This window comes from Alexandromys fortis, unplaced genomic scaffold (assembly GCF_014885135.2).
Source record: "Alexandromys fortis isolate MF-2015 unplaced genomic scaffold, M_Fortis_MF-2015_v1.1 scaffold_24, whole genome shotgun sequence".
Lineage (NCBI taxonomy): Eukaryota > Metazoa > Chordata > Mammalia > Rodentia > Cricetidae > Alexandromys > Alexandromys fortis.
In genome coordinates this window covers 15,843,117-15,864,374 of record NW_026067906.1, presented here as the reverse complement: position 1 = coordinate 15,864,374, position 21,258 = coordinate 15,843,117, and the positions used below count along the sequence as shown (strand labels likewise).

General features: G+C 42.7%; 1 protein-coding gene across 2 annotated transcripts in view; it reads right to left on the bottom strand.

Moving 5' to 3' along the window:
* Ptprb (protein tyrosine phosphatase receptor type B) overlaps positions 1-21,258 on the bottom strand; it is a 114,625-nt gene that overhangs the window by 38,596 nt on the left and 54,771 nt on the right. For both annotated transcript variants that reach the window (XM_050135450.1, XM_050135451.1), the window contains 8 exons: positions 15,651-15,917; positions 12,050-12,313; positions 7,205-7,468; positions 6,324-6,587; positions 5,188-5,451; positions 4,505-4,774; positions 1,964-2,227; positions 45-308 (listed from right to left, as the gene is read on the bottom strand). In XM_050135450.1, coding sequence (XP_049991407.1) covers positions 45-308; positions 1,964-2,227; positions 4,505-4,774; positions 5,188-5,451; positions 6,324-6,587; positions 7,205-7,468; positions 12,050-12,313; positions 15,651-15,917 — 2,121 coding nt within the window. The remainder of the gene's footprint in view (positions 1-44; positions 309-1,963; positions 2,228-4,504; positions 4,775-5,187; positions 5,452-6,323; positions 6,588-7,204; positions 7,469-12,049; positions 12,314-15,650; positions 15,918-21,258) is intronic.

Genomic DNA, 21,258 nt, shown 5'->3' with positions numbered 1-21,258 from the left:
TCTCTAGAAGTCACTCCTCACCAGTACTCGACTGGGCTTCTTACCTGTTCTGCCCTCCCCTGTGACTTTATTGCTGAGGTCCCCACTGTGGGTCACCACATACAGGGTGTATTTCCTTCCAGGCACGAGGCCCTGAAAGCGCCACTCTGTCAGGCCCTTGTCTTTCCAATTCTCTTTCTTTGTGCCATTGGGATTATAGAGAATCAGCTCATAGAAGTCAAAGTCCCCAGAGGCTGGACTCCAGCTGAACCAAAGGCTATCTGTCATGTTCCGATTGGATGCTTTGAGATGGTTCACGGCAGCTGGGACTGAAAGGAGAAAAAAAATCACCCTGAGAACGAGACCGTGGTGTGAAACCGTGCTGATATGCAGGTGAGAATCTGGGCTGTGCCGGCCACATGGTTGAGTCCACTTGCACTGTGGACTCAGCTCTTGCCGATGGGTCAGCCTGCTCATAGCAAGGCTCATGTGGAGTAGCTATGGGTACAGTTGAAACAAATCAAAGCAGTTGGCAACTCTTCATGCTGGCTACGTGCACCTCAATAAACAGGCCCAAGGAAATATTGAGGACCTGATTAATATCAGGCAGCAATGTGCCAGTCACCTTCTACATGACCCAGAAAAATGGTGTCAGTTTCTCCTAGTCTGACCCACCTCTCCAGCAGCTACCATCCCATAACCACCCTCTGTGTTTCTTTACTGTTCCATTTGCCTTCAGGTTCTCAGTTCTGTCATTTTATTCCTTGTCAAAATCTGTATGGGCACAACCTCAACTTAGGAAAAGAAGTGGTCAGAGTCTTTTCTACAAATATGTAAATAAGTTTCAATGCTACCTACTCCATAGATTTTTCTTTTAATTCTTTGGATAAAGATGATTCATTGAGAGTCCCTTTCCCCCCTCTAATCTGGAAGTTTATTATGTAGCTAAAATGCTCACACCCACAATGCTCCCTCCGCAGCCTCCAGAGTGCTGGGGTTGAGTCAGGCACGACTATGCATATGCATATGTGCATCTTCCGTTATCTGTGTATTAATGGTCCAGGTCCCTCTGACCAAGGATACTGATAACAATGCTAACGTCTAGGCAATGCCATTTGTGGTCTGAGCTCATCACAGCTCTCTTTTGGTCCTTTTGGTGGACAAAGAGGACATTTCCAATGAATGTCCTTAGGGGACCACCTTCAAATTTCTCTCACCTTCAGATCTCAGCTGAAGTCCCTGTTTCAAGTAGTGTCCTGTCCTACTAAGCCATGGTCTGCACATGCTCATTGCATGGAATTTTTCAAGGTCATCTCCCTTTAAAAGCTGCTGTCCCAACCTTCTTTTCTCCTCTAACATGGGGCTATCTAAGGCCAAAAGCCAATCTTTCTTGATCATTGCCATATTCTAGGAGTTGGTCATGTGCCTGGCACCTCAAAGCCCTGAAGAAGAGGTGTCAAATTAGAAAGACGCTGAAGTTGGATGAGATTTAACTTATTTCTAGCCCAGAGAGATTTTTATCTCCCATTTTCCTTGTCTTGTTCATTTTTAGCTAGGGCTATATTTCCAACACACTGTGGTCACTCTGTGTGTGTGTGTGTGTGTGTGTGATTTGTACCTGACCTTCTGTGACCTACTCTGCCTTCCATATATTCCTTGCAGAGAGTTGCAGGGCATAGCTTGACTAGAATCAGGAGGAATTACAACCCTCTTCTCAATGGTTTCCTGGCAAGTAGAGGAAGTTGGTTCATTTTTCACAAACTCCATGCGACAAGTAAACAGAGGCAAAGCAACAGAAGCCAGTAGACTAAGTAGACACAACTCATGCCTAGTCTAAGTTTGGGTCAAAGTTTCAAGGTCATATATTCATATAAAGTTCCACTTTGGACTGAATAGGGACAGAAGAACAAATCAAGGCTGAGCCAGTGGATACCATGAGATACCGTGACACCTCCCTCCCAAGCTATTACTGCTTGGGTCTTACCTGTTCTGCCAAATATGAAGGACTCATTGGAGAGCTCCCCACTGTGAGTAACAATCACCAGTTTGTACATTCGGCCTTGCAACAAGTTCTGGAAAGAGAAGCTCTGGACCAGCGGGTCAACCTGAGCTCTTTCCTGAAGAGTTTTGTCTGGGTTGTACAGGAAGATGTTGTACCAGCTGAGCTCACCCTCCGAGGCCGTCCAGCTGAAGGACAGGTGTCTAGTGGAGTTCTCCGTGATCTTCAGATTCGTGACAGCTGCTGGGACTGCAAAAGCCAAGGGACAAGAATGAGTCGGCATTTGGCATGTCCCTGACCCAGTCCGGGATCAACGCCTTGTTGGACACATTCAACTCCAAACACATCAGCTCTGAGTTAAGATGCCGACTTTCAACAGACGCAAACAGCAGCCTCCCAGTATGGGCTTCCCTGAGAGGCCTTGTCGACAGCCCTTCCCAGATGATATTTCTGTTTCTGATTTTGATAGGTTTGTGCTCCAGACAAGCTTTGAGTTGGCCTACCCAAACATATACCCCATCTAAGAACTGCTAGAGAGAGTGAGGGGCTGGTCTTGCAGCAGGGTCTCCGCGACACAGGACAACAGGATATACTCACGTTAGCTTTATAGTGTATTTTAAAATCAGATAGTATTATATTTTTAGCTTTGCTCTTTCCACTCAAGAATTCTTTTTAGCTAGTTTCCGGTCTGTTGTGGTTCTGTATTAATTTTAGAATGTTTTCCTAGTTCTATGAGACATGCATATCATTGGTATTTTGATGGGCGCTGCACTGAAGCTGTAAGTCACGTTAGGTGGTGGATATTTCGGTCATGTTCTTCCTTATACTCCACTAGTGTGGGAGCTCTTTCCAATTCTGTGTTCCTGTTTCCTTTTCCATTTCTTTTACCAGAGATTTGTCATTGATTGTAGAGGCCGTTCACTCTCTTAGGCAAATTCTAAGTACTTTGTTTTCTTTGTAACTTATAAATAGCATTCTGTTCTTTATTTCCTTCCTAGGAGTTTTGCTATGATACACTAAAACATTTTCATTTTTGTTTTTGTATGATGACTTTGTATCCTGCAATTTTACTGAATGGTTTATCAGTTCTGTCTTCTGTGGACTCTGCAGGCCTTTGTTAATAGGTAAAATCATATATCCACAAATAGTGATAATTTAACAACTTTCATCCTGCTTGTGTGGTTTCGCCTTTCCTTTCTTTCTCTTGATAACTAGGTCTGAGTAAGACTTCTGGTACTATGTTGTATGAGGTTGTGGGACTAGATATCTGTCTTGTTGTTGATCTCGACCCCTTTTGAGGGCTGAATGACCCTTTCACAGGGGTCACCTAAGACCATCAGAAAACACAGACATTTATATAACAATTCTTAACAGTAGCAAAATTACAGTTATGAAGTAGCAACAAAAATTATTGTATGGCTAGGGGGTCATCATAATATGAGGAACTTTATTAAAGTGTTGCGGCATCAGGAAGGGTGAGAACCTCGGTTCTAGATCTTAGGGGAAAGTTCAGCTTTCTTCTCATTCAGTGTGCTGTTCGCCAAGTGTTCCTTATATATGGTTTTCATTATGCTCCTAGATCCAATTTGCCCACTTTTTTAAAAATCATGAACACAGGTTGGATGACATTGGATGCCTTTTCTGTATTGTGGAGATCTTATATGCAGATTTGCATATGGAACGGTCCTAGCATCCACAAGGCAAACCCTCTGATTATGATGAATGGTTTGTTGGTTCTTGTTGGACGAGACTTGCTACAGCTCTGCTGTGTTCATTAGAGATATTAGTCTACAATCTTCTTTTTTTTTTTTTTTTTTTTTTGTTTTTTTGTTTTCTCCTTAGCTGGGTTTGGTATCAGCATAGCGCTGCCCTTGTAAAATGCTTTTGGAAGAATTCTCTCTGCTTCTGATTTTTGGACCTGTTTGAGAAGAGCTGATTTTATTTCTTTCTGGCTGGTTGGAGGGGCTCCCAAGCGACTGACCACAGATGAGGAAGCAGCAGAGAAACACAGACGCAGAAAACTTCAGCACTGGGTCCCCATGGAGCTGGCTGAGAGACAAGACAGTGGCAGGGAACCATGGTAACTGCTCTGTGGTGCCCACTTGAAGTCCTGGAAGGAAAGTCCTCAAAAAGTTGAGGGGCGGGGAGCAGAAGGGGAGAGAAACCGGAACCGAGCAAGTGTGTTGTCATCACCTGACATCTTACTTTAATCCAAGCTTCCGACTTTTTGAGGACTATATGCTAATACATTTGCACTGCTCCAAACAACCGAGTAGATAGCAGAGTCAGCTTCAGCAACGGTAAACCAATAGCACAGTTTTTAACGACACATCAGAATGGGAGCGTGGTGCACTGAGGTTATGGGCACTGACTGGCTGGTGCAGAAGTGTGATGTCAGAATGGGTGCGACTACAGTGTCAAGAGCTTTCCGTCTTTTTCCAGCATCACCTGTCTCTCACCTTACAGCGTCTACACTATGGTAGACAAGGAGATAGCTGGTCCAAGACATGATATTGTGTTAATTACCTGTTCGGCCTTCAGCCTGGGCTTCCTTGCTAAAGAGGCCTCCGCTGACAGTTAGGATGTGCAGCCTGTATTTCTTGCCTGGCGTTAGGTCTTCAAGTTTGTGCTGCTTGGCGGTAGCCGGCTCTGACGTGTTGCTCAGGAGAAGCCCGTTCTCATTGAGAAGCAGGATATCATATCTTTCTGCCACGCCAGCAGCTTTCTGCCAGCTTACCGTTAAGGAGTTACTGCTGTAGGCATTGTCTGCAACGACTCCCTGGACAGGCGCGGGAACTGCAAAGAAACAAGAGAAGCTAGAAAAACTCAGGCTCCACCATTTAGGCTAAAATATTCAATCGAGGAAAAATTTGTAAAACCAAAGTGCACAAAACTACACTATCGTTCCTTAAAAATAATTTGGAAAAAAATCAAATTTTAAAAACTGCATAGTTCTGAAGACTTCTGTGTATAAATAAAATCTGAAACAAATTTTTAGCAAGTGTACATTTCCCTTAATCACATTTAGTTAAAAACTCTATTAAAACAAAAAATATAAAGACGAGAAATACTCATAAAACTGTCAGAAAATGTACACACTTAGTTTTAAATTAGACTTTCACCACTTTGCTAAGTCTATTCATTCACTGGTCCACTACTGAGAACCAGAGAGCCCTCTCCCATAGGGGCCTTCACCAGCTAGAGCTCACCTGTCTGCCCATGCGCATCAATCTGGTTGCTCAGGGACCCACTAACAGAAGCGACGGCGATCCTGTACTTGGCCCCGGGCTCCAGGCTGTGGAAAGTGTGCTCTGAGATGTGCTTCGGGATGCTCTGAGACTGAATCTTCTCGTTCTGCCTGAACGCTGACGCCACATAGGAGTCAACATCCCCACCACCAGGGGTCCAGGTTACCATCAATCGATCCGTGGCTCCGTTGGCAGAAATGTGAATATTTTTGACAGTACTGGGAACTGAAAAAGAAAATAAATTTAAAAACCATCACTTAAGAAATGAATGAACCATGGGGATATTCACCTAAAGTTTCCAATCTGGACTGGGGATGTGGCTCGCGGCTACTGTACTTGCCTATTGCGCGAAGCCTTGAGCTCTCTCCCTAGCACCTCCCCAGGCCAGGTTTTTTAAATCATTTATCATTTACTGAAAGAATGCATGTGGAGAAAGAAATACAAATTTGCTTTCCTCCCCTCTTCCCCCGACTCTTCTACCAGAACGGAAGTTAAGGGGAGAAAGTTCAGACAGAGATCAGGCCAATGAGAGAAGTAAAAACACTAGCCATATATTGAGGGGTAGTTGATTGTCTCTATCTTTTTCTTTGGTTTTCTTCTTTACTAGCGATGTGACAATAGGCAAAGTTTTTATCCTCTGTAACTTTCTTCATAAGGAAAACCTATCAATGGTGATAATAGTAACGAGTCATTGGCTTATGAAGTCTGGGCAGAATATATTTTGCTGTGGTACTGACCCCCAATAAGCTGTCAACTTATATTATTAAATAAGTGTGGTAGTGCCTAACAGAATTCCAAAGAACGGACACCCCAGCAGCAGAGCTATTTATTAAATATATAATATAATCTGTGCATTCCGGAAGACCCAACTAGGTTGCCCTTTAGGTGTTTATGTCTCTAAAAGGGTCCTTGTCACCTCTTCACCATACTGCACTTTTGTTAATTCTGCCTTTACAATGTCATTGTCATTATCAGGACAATTTTATGCTTCTTACAATCCCTCATGTCTCCATGTCTTAGCCTAAATACCTGCATTATCTAACCCCTTACATACATCACTGCGTCCACTCAGGCTGAAGAACAGTACTTCCAATTACCCGTGAGGCCCTCAATGAAGGCCGACTGCTGAACGTCGCCACTGACGGTCAGGACAAGGATTTTGTAATGGCGCCCTGGTGTGAGTGCAGTGAACTGATACTCAGTTGCGGTGTTCACAAGGTGAATAGGAGGAAAGACCTTCATGTCATTGAAGAGCAGCTGGACCTCATACTGGTCAACGTCCCCATCGGCCAGTGACCAAGTCACATGGAGGTCCTCGGTGCTCCTGTTGCGGAGTGTGAGGTTCTTCACAGGCTCTGGGACTGGGGAGGAAAACGGGAAGATATTTCAGGAACGCGGCTGATCAAGTTTACCTACACAATCTATGACTCACGCTCAAGGATCTGCCAAACATCTCTCACCCCTGAAAAACCTTGAGTTACTTCATGCGTAATTAAACAAGAAAAATTGAAAGCAACTACTTAGGTTGTGATTCCCCCCCCGACATAAATCTCATATGCTACATGTTGGTAGAATATAATTATAAAATGAGTTATGATCTCAATCAGAAGATAAAACAAGATGTCTATAATTTTATGACTTAATGCAAGGAGACAGCAAAGAAAAATGAGACACATTTTTCTCCCTCCCTCACTGTGCTTGCTTTTGATCTACCAATATTCTGTAACGGTAGGCCATTGCCTGGCTGAGTGATGTAACGGTAGGCCATTGGTGGACTGAGTGATGTAATGGTAGTTCATTGGTGGGCTGAGTGATGTAACGATAGTTCATTGCTTGGCTGAGTGATGTGAGCCCGAGGTTAGAGCTATCGGGACTATAGCTGAGTGGTCAGGAAGTAGAGAGAACTCAGGGTTTCCATGAACTTATTCAGTGACCTCCTAGTCTAGTCACCCACACGTCTGGTACCCCCTCCACTTACTCGTTCTCCCATTCCCTTGTTCACTAGCTTCGTATTGTCCACTTTTGGTACTGACGGTGACACTGTACAGGCGTCCGGGGACGAGTTGAACAAATACACACTCGTTTTCCGACTTGGGAATGCTTTTGGTTTGAGTGAAGCTGTTTTTGTTTTTGATGGTGACTTCATAGTGATCGAAGTCTCCAGTGGCATGTACCCAGGACACCTTTAAGTAGTCACTCCTGGCAGAGTTGCTAACGCTGATTCCCTGGACCTTGTCAGGTACTGGAAAAGAGAACAATGAAAGCTTTAGTGGTTCTGGGAGAGCAGTTGATCACAGATAACACCCTGAGACAATAAAACAAAGAAGCTAGTTTTTATCCTGATGCAGACCTATACATCACAAAAGGGAAATATAGTTGTGTTACTTAAAGTGACCTTTTAGCAAAACCTGACGAATGCATTCTAATCTAATAAATGACAAACAGAATGTCTCTTATAAGGTGGAACATCAAAATGATAACTAGTGTCTAATATGAAGGATAGAACCCATATTGATGACCCCAGCATATATTGGTAACTCACGTTTACAAGAAAAGTATTAAAAAACTCAAAAGAGAAATAGAAAAAGAGGAAACGCATATGAGTACACATATAAAGAGATGCTCTGAGTCACTAGTGATGAAAGAAATCAAACCTAGACCCCAATTCTGTATTCCTTCAGCAAAACCGAAAACCTGACCCAGCCAGCTATGGGAGAAGACGTCTTTCACGTCCTTCCACAGAGGTCACACAAGGAACTGTTGTGTGCACACAGTGAACTATCACACAGTTCTCATAATTAATTTCTTATTCACTTGAAACAGACATTTGAGTATCTTGCTTTTATTATAAAAATATGAACTGTGAGCAAATCTAAGCAACATAGTGATAACTTCAAAAATTCAAGTCCCTGAAAGATGACGTACTTCTTACATACATCAAATGCCTTTTTATGTCAAAACAGCTGAGAAATGAGAGACGTATTAAGCTAGGACCGTACATAAGTAAAGCTATGCAAGGAAGAGGTGAGCACGATGACATTGGCTATCGGGGGATGGATTAGTCAGGCCTGAACCATGTGATTGGACACAGATTACTGTCAAAATCCTAGCTAAGTTTTATTTTAGGCAGCAGTTTCTCATGCCATTTTAAATTCATAAAAATCACTAGCTAGATGCCTAGAAAAATCAAAGTGTCAACTGATGTGTGCTTTTTTTGAAGCAAGAATTATGACTAATGCTATTTTGCAAACCTGAGCCTCTTTCCAATAGATATATAAACAAATGATTCCATGGGCCCATGTTTTCCTTCTTCATGAATAGGAAATTGCCTTTTACTAGGAACACTGCAAAATAAAGCAATTCTGATATTAAAGGATGGTCTGGCTTTCAATTTAGGACTGAATTTTGATTCAAAAATAAATAATAAGTTTTCTCTCTCTTGCCTATGTGTGGGGTGTATCTACATGGTGTATTGCATGTACGTGTGTGTGCTCAAATAAATGTAGAGGCCAGACATTGACATCTTCCTTGTTTTCCATCTTACTTTTTGAGAAAGGGTCACTCACTGAACCTAGAACTTGTCAGTCTGACTGGGTAGGCCAACCAATTGGCTCCTATCTGCCTATCTCTGTCTTCCTAGGCCAGGTCCAACGTTCTACCACCACAGATGTGTGGCACCATGGTGTTCTGTTTGTGTGTTGCTTTCATTGGTTAATGAATAAAGAAACTGCCTTGGCCTAGTTGATAGGGCAGAACTTAGGTAGGCAGGGAAGACAGAACTGGATTCTGAGAGGAAAAAAGCAGAGTCAAGGAGAGAGCCGCCATGGAGCCGCCAGAGACACACATGCCGATTCTTTCCCGGTAAGCCACTGCCACGTGGCGATACACAGATTAACAGAAATGGGTTAAACTAAGATGTAAGACTTAGCCAATAAGAAGCTAGAGCTAATGGGCCAAGCAGTGCTTTAATTAATACAGTTTCTGTGTGGTTATTTTGGGGCTAAGTTAGCCAGGTGGCTGGGATGAAGAAGCTACCTTCCTTGCCACAGCACCACGCTGGGCTTTAATGTGGGTGCTGGAGACCACACACTTAGGTCCCCATGCTTGCGTGGCAGTCATTTTGCTGACTGAGCCATCTTCTAGCTCCATATCTGTTTCTATTTGACTGGAACCAGGCCTGGATATTCACAGGAAGGGGCATGGACAAGGGGCCCATGCTTGACCCAAAGCACTGAGCCTCCCTTCCAGTTAGCTGTCTTTGTTTAGCTCTTTTGAACACCTCTAGGACTGTGGGAGTTTGGTTTACGTCATAGGAAGTCTGCTCTGGCATATGCCAAACTCATGTCCTTTTCTTTTACTTTCTCCCAAATCACAGAAGAGCCAGAAATTCCATCATTTTGGCATTTTATACTCTATTTCTTCATGATGCTTTTATACGGGTTGTATTCATATCTTCTGTTGGATTATATTTACTGATCAATTTTATTTTAGAATGTATAGCACACCAAAGGTCTGGAACAATGACAGGGCTTCACCTGAAACCAATTACAGTTCTGTTAGCATTCAGCCACTGAGGGAGGAGACATTCTGAAATGACACTATATGCACGGACTAAGGACGGCCGGTGAGCTCGGCAATTTACTGAAGGCAAAGCAATTACTACAGGAAGAAGAAGTAGCTGAGCGTAGTTCTAAGTCAATAAAGGGCTCTCCAGGTGGAACTGGAAGCCGTTTGTGAGGACTGCTTCAGTGCCTGGCAAGAGGACATGACGTGGGATTAGAAACATTGGTTTGTTTGCCCAAATGGAGAAGAGCTTTGGGAAAGTTAAAGAACATTCAGACAGTCAGCCCAAACCCGTCTGACAGCAACTCAGCTAGGAGTCTCCTGTTAGAGTCATTGGCCTCTGTCAGTCACACACCAGATCAAGTTCCCGCTGTGGAGAGAGTAAAGAGGCTGCGCTGAGGAGAAAATAGTGTGTTTCTCACATTTGGGAAGATCTTAGCAGCGGCCTTGCAATGCTAGAGTCATTTGCAGAGAGAATGCCAATGAGGTGGGTGAACCGGAAGTCACAGATTGGTAGTTAGGCTACAATAGCCTTCATTCCCAGTCAGTTTTAGGCCCTGAGTTGATGGATAATGTTGCTCTGATGTAAGATTACTCCGGGAGTGATAATCGGCTTTTCAGGTCTAAGTCACAATTTTTTTTTTTTTTTCGAGACAGGGTTTCTCTGTGGCTTTGGAACCTGTCCTGGAACTAGCTCTGTAGACCAGGCTGGTCTCGAACTCACAGAGATCCGCCTGCCTCTGCCTCCCGAGTGCTGGGATTAAAGGCATGCGCCACCATCACCCGGCCTAAGTCACAATTGTAATTATCAGTATAATTATGCTTTAGATTATTTGATGGTAGAGAAAAGTCTCTGTTCCTGATTGGTGCTTCCAAATTTGGTCGGATGTCATGGCTGAACTTCGCCACAGTTCAGTCACGTGACCTTGGAAAAGCCACACTTTGTTTCTGGGATTTTCATGGTCTCCAAATGAGAAGGCAGAAGGACCACTTCGATGCTAGTTCTGTAACAAGGCGAACAGGTGGCTCTTAGTTGGGGTCAGGAGGCACAAGGCCTGTGAACTAGAAAGCCAGGTACTTCCTCCTCAAAGACCCAGGGGCTACAGCGATGGCTAAGAGGTCAAGAGTGCTTAGTGTTCTCACAGAGGACCTGAGCTTGGTCCCCAGTACCCACAGCAGCTGGCTCAGAATCACCCCAAACTCCAGCTCTAGGGGATAGGACACCCTCTTCTAGATTTCAGTGAGCACCTGCGCTCACATGCATATAGCCACGCAAAGGCACACATAATTAAAAGATACTGAAAGCAAGCATAAAAAGAAATTGCCAACCCGTTCTTACTCCTCATGACTTCATGGGTTACCGTGTTTCTAGAGTTTCCCTACGGGTAATCTGGTGGAAACCCTTGACTCTGATTATTCATCTACCTGGAAGGTAGCAAGTTCCTACTCAGCTCCAGCATCCCAGCATCTAGGCTCTCTAAGAGGGTGATGTCTCCATCCCAGATGATCATTGGAAAAGAACAGTTTCAGAGTCTTGTGGAGAAGACTTGACAAAATATTGATGTCAACCTTAAGCAGAATTCAGATGTAAGCCCCAGAAAGTGTGAATACATCCGGAAAAATGGTGGCTGTCTATATTTCGTTCCTTCCAGCATATTAAAGACCTGGCATTCATCTGCTAAGAATTTTGCTGCCTAGTCTAGGAACTACAAAGGGTACCATTTTTACCTTGTGTGCAGAGGAGGCACAGTAGTCTTGACCGTCATGTATTTCAGCTAAGACTATGGAGTCAAGAGCTTGGTAGGTTCTGGGGCAAATCAGACCTATGTTTAAGCCCAAGTTCTAAAACTTCCTGGCAACTCAACAACAATAACAGTTGGGCAAAAAAATTACTTAACCTTGACACTTGGTTTTCTCGTCTGTAAAATGGGAATAATAATGACTATCTCAGAAAGAATTATGTAAGGATTAATTATTTAGTATATATGAACCCCTGTTCTAGTAACCAAAGAACACTCCCTAAAAGTAACTAATTGTCATCCTGTTTAGATATAATATAAATTCTAGTTATGAAAACTAGGGCAGTGTTCCTGAAAATGTAACGTCTCCTCATGTATATATTTTTCAGCTAAAATAGGAAGACTACAGAGCAATTTTGTGATGTTTAACGACCTTTTATCCAGGACCACTGCAGGTCCGAGATGCTCAGAGTCACACAGCTGACCTGTTTCTGAGAGGCCTGTGCCGTCATAATCCTTACCTGTCCGTTCTTCGCTGAAGGAGTGGCTGGCGTAATTGCCACTCCTGGTGGTTATGGTCACATTGTAGAGGCGGCCTGGGGTGAGGGAGCTGAAGGAACACTCGCTGACAGACTTGGCAATGATGAGGGACTGAACCACCCTGCCATCGTGGGAGAGGGTTACCACGTAGTTATCCACATCTCCAGGAGCTGGCAGCCAGGAAACACTGAGGTAATCATTACGGCCGGAATTGTTGACCGTGACTCCACTCACGCTGGAAGGGACTGTGAGTTCATACAAGGAGGGAGAACCATCAACGAAAACAGAATTACAAGTTTGAATCGACTATTTTGCTCAATAAAAAACTGTGGACTGGGAGTTCTTAGTTGGTCACACATGAAGTGGTGGAGGTATTAGGATCTCTAGTGGCTTTGGGAAGACAAACTATCTTTCACCAGAAGGCTAAAGAAAAACAAAACAAAACACCACTAGGAGGCCATTTGGATGCCTCATAACCCAAGTGTGCCACCTCTGGGACTTTATGGGGTTTCTGTGTAGGGAGTGTTTTAGGGGGTATTTTATGGGACTATAACGGGAGGGTTTTGGTAGAAAAGGGAACACAGATTATAAAAGTTCAAATAAATCGCGTTGAATCTAACTCATCAAAAAAAAAAAAACCCAAAAAACAAAAACCAAAACCCACCACCACCATCAACAACAAAAAACCAAAACCAACCAACCAACCAAGCAAACAAACAAACAAAAACCCCAAAAACCAGAAACAAAGATACTTGAGAGTAAAGGAGAAAAATTCCACGAATTTTCTGAAGAACTTAGACTCTGGGTCGCCTTTGACTTTCATGTGACCAGGTTTTTTTTTTTTTTTTTTTTTTTTTTTTTTTTTTTTCCCCCCTGGGCCTTTTAATAGGAAACGCATCTGGAGGCGCTGCTCATCCCTTTGCAAAGCGTTTTCTGCCCTCTAGTGGCCGGAAGCCTCAAAGCACATCCTGGAAGCCTGGCGGTGGGGAGACTGGGCAGAGAAACCTGTAGCCAGGACTGGGAATGCCATCTTGAGGTCGATGCCACAAACATTTACCCAGAGATTTATATTTCCCAGGTGTATAAACATGGAACAGACACAGATGCCTTAAGTTCCAAGTTCAAACTGAGAAATTAGTAAGTGGGGTGGTGAGTAAGAAGTTCCTTAGGTATTGGAGGTGAGTGTCTGGTACACAGTACTGCCTTTGGTGATGGCAGACGGAACTCTCACAGAGCACAGACTGTCCTGCTGTCTCATCATGGGATATTTAACCCTCAGTGGTCTGTTTTCTCGTAATTGTCAGGGCTGCTGCACGGCACACAAAGGACAGGATTCGGCTCGGTGAAACCTGAGAGCCCTTATGCTCTCTCTATATGGTCTGATTTTTATGAATTAAACCCAAAGCCTATCTTACCCACAACTGATGAGCTGTGCATATGCTATTAGAAAAGACAGAATCATCAGGAGTTTTTCCAAAAGTGAAACTCACTTAAGATGAAATAGATATACAAATTATTGGGTACTTTTCTAGAATTTCCTCAGCTTCGGATTAAACTGATCAAATATCTGAAACTTCAAACCTCAGTTCTCACCATTTTATCTAGGCTGGGAAGGTTTTCGTGCGCCGGCTTCAACTCTGAGGAAGCTTGTGTGAGCTAGAAGAAGACTTTCCAGAATTATTTGAATGTTGAGAAATATATGAGATATTTGAAGAAACGCTAATGATTATCATTATGGGCTTAGCCACTGAATTATTTTATAGTGTGCTATGTAAAACCTGTACTACTTTAGAGAGTCTCTGAAAGCCTTAGTCATTAGGTATCTACAATAGTGGCGCATTTTTCCTCTCTCAGGACAACAGTTGGATGTCACACATATTTATTCAAAACTTTTGTTCTCAAAATTTTATAATTATTCTTCATAGACTTTCTCATCAACTTAGTGAATGCTTCTTTTGTATAACATGAACCAAATACTGATATTTCTGGTTATGTTTAAAGTACAGAAATAGAAATGATTTATAAAATAAAGTCCCATTTATTCCAAATATTCACGGACTTCAAGTGATATCAGAGACCATACTACTTTAGTACATTATAACGGGTAGGATAGCCTTTGTGGTATGTCTATTAGTATTGGGATAGTTTTTTCTTTCGGTGGTATTGGGATTAAATTCAAGGTTTTGTGTCTGTGAAACAAATGCTTTATCCCTGAGAAACATCCCCAATCCTTTGTGGTGTTTAAAATAGAAATGAACCCGGGACCAGAGTATGACCAGCTCACCAACTGACTCCCTTTCCTCTTAAAGCGCATCTAGACCATATTTCTCAGCTTCTCCTGTAGTCAGATGACACTAACTACAGCCACGCAACAGTTCTGTCCAGCGCAATGAGGCTAGAAAAGCTACCTCTGCTTCCAGGCCTACTAATCTCTTCCAGACCATGTCCGATCTCTACCTCAAGTCTCCGCAGGAGTGGAAAGAGTTGCTGGAATCCAGAGGAAGGAAACTGTCAGGTAGTAGGAGCCTGGATCTTGATTTGTACTTGGAGAAGAATCAGTCAGTAGAGTTGTCTGGTCAGGAGCGGCCACATTGCCCAGTAGTGTGATAGGACACAGGTCCCTCTAACCTGACCGATACGGGCTGCAGCTCCCAGGAAGATGGACACACGGGCCTTCTCAGATGTTCAGCCCTCCACTCTGACCACACTACACTGAATCATGGTGCCAGTAACTCTTACAAGAGAAGGAAGAGGGTATCGGGTCTCAGGAAAGACACCGCTATCTTTCTTACATCTAGGGCCACAGCAAGAGAGCACTGGCGTGCGTCGGGGAACTTCTACGAAGACCAAGAGACATGGGCTCAGTTTCGTAGCTGCTCCTCTGAAAGTTAAGACAGCAAAGTAGGGGACACTGGTGGTTTTGGCAAGAGATTTATACATGACATCACAACTCTTAATTGCTATCTGAGCATCGGGTTTATAGATAAAGACGCCTGAACCCAACTTATAATAATCATGTAAAATTAAGAGGTCAAGTTTGTTGACCTGATTCTGAGTTTAACCATAGTTATCGAAGCTTCACTTGGGTTTGTATATTTTTCTCTAAGAAACTGGAACATAAATTTCATATATTATATGAAATAACATATTACTTTTACGGGCTTCCACTGTGTGATGTAGAAAAATTCCACTTTTTTCTTTGGTGCTGAGCTTCATTGACACAGTAGCCATACTGATACTTATTCGTCTTCTCAGCTCGCAGTTTCAACCGACAAGAACAATGAAGCCAGGGGCACCATTTAGGTGACATTCAGCTCTAAGCATTCAATGATGTTGCTTACAAAACATATATGTGACTTCTACAGGAGTACAGCAGCGGTATATTCCTATTTTCCCAGGTATTGGAAAAGCTGAGGCAGGAGGCTGGTAAGAGCCAGAAAGTTCAGAGTCAGCCTGGGCACCATTGCAAGACTCTGCATAAGCCACTGGAGAATTACATCTCATTTTAGGATGTTTAAAATGGAAGGCGGCTCCAAGTACTGATGTATCTGGAAGCTGCAGACACCTATCGGCACTTCTTACCTGTTCGGCCTTCCGCCACCACCTGCCGGGAAGAAATCCCTCCGCTCACTGTGGTCACCACGACCGAGTAGAGGCTGCCGGGTTTCAGAGCGTGGAAGCTGTATCTGCTGGTCTCACTGGAGACGCTCTCGTTTTTGATGACCACATTCTCATGGATCAGTAAGACTTGGTAGACCTCTACATCTCCCAAGGCCTTTGTCCAGTTCGTGAACAGGCTGCTGGTCATCCCTTGGTTGGTAACATGCAAGTCAGTCACGTGGGCAGGCACTAACAGGCAGTGGATAGAAGATGAAAACCCGTTAGGCTTAGTCACCCCAAGGCAAGTAGAATAAGAACGAGGAGTCAGAGTGTCACAGTGGAGACAAACTAAAGAGCTGCAGGTTTAAAACATGTTTTGCTTGTTTTTGCCATGGGTGTTTCACCCTGTTTCTTGTGGCATATGGACGCTTATTCCTCTACAGGGTTCAATCACTTTAACCAGCTGTTTATATAACAGGTTTCCATTAATCAAAGTCAGTTAAGACTAATAATGAGACTACGATGCTTATTACTGGGCTTTGACATTTATGTAACAGAAACTGTTGCTTTAGAGAACCTTCTTATTTAGTATAATTTTATCGATTCTTATTCTACAAGAACACAAAACCACGTAATCTACCAGAGCCAATGTCTGTTACAGGGTAGCAACGGGAAATTCCTTCAAGCTGGTGGTTAGGTTATGGCCTTGCAAGTTGGTTACTTTCTTGTAAGTATATTCTCCAAAGGGCTATTGCTATTGTTCATGAAAATGCTATATAATATATAGCATTATTACATATATTATATACATATGACATCAATGACTATTATAGTAAATAGTGAACGCCTATTACCTTTCAGTTAGAGCAGAAGGCATTTTAGAGGGTATATTATCTAATATACACAAGCATCTATAAAGTTGATTTCATATTTCTTTTACTAAGGAGGAAACCGAAGCTCTTAGAATAGGAACTTTTTGATCTTACACCACAGCTTGATAACTAATCAACCAGGTATCCAAGCTAGAGCTCTCTCACCCTGAGCCTGTGACCTTTTTCTAAATTATCAACTACTGTCGCTTCCAAGACATCCATTAGTTGATGTTCACAGATACTGAAATTAACATTTGCTTCTCTTTGCACACCTTTCTTAAATTATAACTACCAGAGCTTTAATAGACTCCCTTCCCAAAGCTCAATAACTTTTGTATTAAGATGCAAATATATTGACCAAAAGTGTTACAAAACACAGGCTGGTTTTAAAACCTTCTGGTTTTAAAATGTATATGGGAAGTAAAGGAACTATAATTATCAAAACAGTTAAAACAAAGAAAACAACCCCCCAACTCCCACTAATCACAAAACACAGCTTAAGGACAAATGTCAGCCAATTTTACTAGAAAGTTATAGTAATCAGGACAGTGTAAATAAAACTGGAAAAAGACAGACAGACATATAAAGGAATGGAAAAAATGGGACATCCCAGAAAATGTATACATGCATATATAGTCTCTCTCTCTCTCTCAATATATATTTAATTATATATTTAATATATATTTAGCTGTTTTGATAATTATAGTTCCTGTACTTCCCATATTTATGCATTATATACATACATGTATATATACTATATATACAAATATATGTTTATATGCACATATATATGTATGTGTGCATGTGTATCTATGTTACACATACATGTGCACAAGTATTTACTTATATGCATACATATATGCAATATACATATGAGCATACATTATGCAAATATATGCACATGTGTACATATATCTATGCATATAAAACATATGTTTATATATGTGTGTACACACATATAAAGACTATATATAGTCAATTTCTAGAAAGAACCATAAGACAATTTTGGAAGAAGGGTAGCATTTTCAACAAATATCTCTGGAATTATTAGATGTACATATGAAAAAGGAAATTTCATATTTAACATTTATATATTAACGTAATAATATTTAATAGCAATAGAGGTCAATTAAAATTTAATACAAGAATGGTTTGTAGGCCCATGGTGTAAGTCTAAGCCTATAAGTATTCCAGGGAAGATCTCTGTGGCCCTTTGTTAGGCCTAGATTTCAAGTGTGCTACCAAGAGCATTGTCTATGAATGGCCTTAACAGTCAGATGTCAAAATTAGGCATGGCTACTCACCAAAACACACTAAACTCAACAATAAGAAAATGAGCCACAAACCAGACGAGAACATTTGCAACACACGTTTCTAACTTGTATATAAGTAAGAATCAAGAAGTCTCAAAACTTTTGTTTGTTGGGCTGGTGAGGTGGCTCAGCAGGGTAAGCCACTGGCTTCCATGCCTGACCACTTGTGTCCATTCCTGGGACTCACAGAGTAGAAGGAGAGAGCACTGACTCCCACAAGCTTTCTTCTGATCCCCTCATGGGTGCTATAGTATGTACACACCCACAGACTCACCAAGAAAAACAAACAAACATACTTTAAAAATATAGATAAAAGGAGAGATCCTGACATTAACCTCTGGGTGCCACAGTCACTCAGGTGTGTAAGTGTACCTGCTTACACGTGAGCTCACACATGTGTACACCACACAATACACAGAAATCTGTTTGTTAAGAAAACAATGACAATTAGCAAAATATCTGACATAACCTTTCCCAAAGGAGAGAAAAGTCAGTGAAAAGGCACAGGGAAGGGTCCTCAAGTCAGTGGATGTGAGATTCCACTAACACCTACTGGAAAGGTTTAATTTTAAGATAAACAAAGAGACACATAGACAGACAATACCAAGTGCTGCCTGGAACGCTCATACATTGTTTACAGAAATGTAAAGTTTTATAATCTAGCTGGGCACGGTGGCAAATGTCTATAGTCCCAGCTAACTAATGGGGTGGCTGAAACAGAAGGGTCTCTTGAGCCCAGGAGTTTGAGACTGTCCTGGGCACCATAGTGAGACCCCATCTCAAAATGTAAGAAAAGAAACGTTTCAATTGCTGTAGAAGAGAGACCAACACTTCCTTGAAAAGTTAAACAAATACTATATTACACTTACTATATTGCCCAACGATATGAGTGATAGGGGTGATGAAAATATTAGGGTACAAAACAATGCCTTGGGCTTTTATTTCCAGCTATATGCTAGACTAATACCATGAAGAATTACCCCCAATAAGTGTATCCTACCTATTGGATAAAACATAAAAACAAATGGAACAATACATTGTGAAGAACGCAAGGCATTCTCAGAGGCTGGTAAGTAAGTGGTCACTGAAGTACTGAAGCAAGCTGTTGCCTTTGGCATAAGTTTCAGACATGCATCCACACTTTGCTTTTACAGCGCTGTGGACTCCTGCAGATGGGAGGTAAACTGGAGGACTCTCGGGCTTAGTAGGCTGATGGCTGAGCCCACATAGAACTATAACCTGAAAGTCTATTCCTTCTCTGTTTCCCATACCACGGCAGCCTTCTTAGCATTGGCAGAAGAAAACCATTTCCTTCGAGATTATTTTTGTAGGCTTTATGATTTTATATGTGCTGGGAAATGTCTCTGCCATGGATCTAACACCCAAGCCTTCTTGAAAATTCCTAACCTTGAGGTACTTTCTGTGTGCGTGTAGCTTGTTATGATTTCAGCCCCAATAAGGTTGACACTACCAGGTTCTAGCGCAATGCATGTGAGGACAAGCCCTCAGGCAGAAGTGCCTAATGGCCCCGGGGATGTTAAAGGGCCCTGCATGATCCACATGTGGTGTGGTTGCATCAGCCACGTATGACTCAGCTAAGCCTTTGCACGCAGGGGTGAGTCCTGTCATCTGCGTATGACGTACCCACGTCAATCCCCTGTGCACATGCACTAGGCAGCTTTTAAAAGCTGGATGCGCCATCTTTCTCTCTGCACACTGACTTCCCCAGGTCTGTACACGCCCCCTCTAATAAACTCCTAAGCGGGTTTGATGTGTGTTCCGTGTCTCTTTCTCACTTGCGCCAGGTAATTTTATTGGCACCATGAGACTTGGGAGGCTCGACTAGGTATTTTTTTCCACAACAACCATGTGTTCCATCTGCCTGAGCGTGATGTCTACACACATCACTGGCTTCAATGGATGAGTTTCCCCTATTCTGGTCAGCTTGACCATTTCTCTGAACCTGAGGAATTGACCGATGAGCTCCCGGAAATCTTCTGGTGTTCCTAGAAACGGGGGGACAGCCCCCAACCATGTCCTTCACAGCTATGGTTGAGGCCATTCTGCTTGGTACCTCTTATGGGAAGAGATTATTTTAGCAAAAGTAGGAGCTTCCATTTCATTTGCTCCTTCTATTCACCTTACCTCAGACTCACCAACACTCCCCTCCTCCTCCTTCTAGCCTTCCAACCTCCCAGCTCCAATGTATCTTTTCCTCTACCAGCCTCCCAGGTGAACTCCCAAGTCTGGGATACCTCAAAACCCTCTGATGCTAAATACCATTCCCCCATCATTATCCGATTACAAGACCCTAATAAATATATTACTTAAGCTCAGTACCCCCTCTCTCTCCAGAGCCTTAGGGGACTTAAGGCTATTATCTCTGACCTTCTAAGAAAAAACTACTTTGCCCCACCTCTTCTCCCTTTAACACCCCTATACTTGCTGTTAAAAAAACCTAATGGAACCTATCACCTGGTTCAAAACCTCTAACTTATTAACTCCTCAGTGGTCCCTCTTCATCCTGTAGTGCCTAACCCTTATCACTTCTTTCCACTCTACTCCCAGGAACCTCCCACTTCTCAGTTCTGGATCTTAAGAATGCTTTTTTCTCTATTCCTCTCAGCTCGCAATCTCAAAATATCTTTGTCTTCACCGGGCTGACAAAGCAGCTAGGACAGCAGCATTCCAGAGCCCAAACCTACCTCAGTCACTCAGGGAGTTCATACAGTGCATCCCATATTCTCACAGACACCCCCTGACACCCGGCAAATTCTGTCCTACCTACATCAGCTCTAATAGCAAAGCTTTGTTTCATTTTGTCAAGGCTTACCTCCAACCCACCCCTGAGGACTTAGAACTCTTAAAAGCTACCACTGCCTCTTGGAAAATATGTCAAAAGTCAGATCTCAAGACTAAAGATCGTAGCTTCCCTTTTCCCACCCACCAGGCCAGGGTCTCCCTTCCAGGAACTGACTGGCAGCTTGGTTTTACTCATATGCCCACAGTCAGATGAGTTAAATATCTCCTGGTTTTGGTGGACTCCATGTCTGGGTGGACTGAAGCATTTCCCACTACTAACAAGAGGGCCCAGACAGTTTCTGATGTTCTTCTCCAAGAAATTATTCCCTGGTTTAGAATCCCAACCTCTCTTCAGTCAGATAATGGCCCAGAGTTTACCTCCTAGATCTCTCAAACTTTGTCTAAGGCTTTTAACATGCCCTGGTATTTTCGTATCCCATACCACCCTCAGTCTTCAGGGAAGGTAGAACGAACTAACCGTTCCTTAAAAGATGTTCTTGCTAAGATGTCACAGAAACTTCACCTCAACTGGGTAAAACTTTTGCCTCTGGCCCTTCTTAGGCTTAGGGCTCTTCCCAAAAAGCCACCCTTTCATCTTTCCCT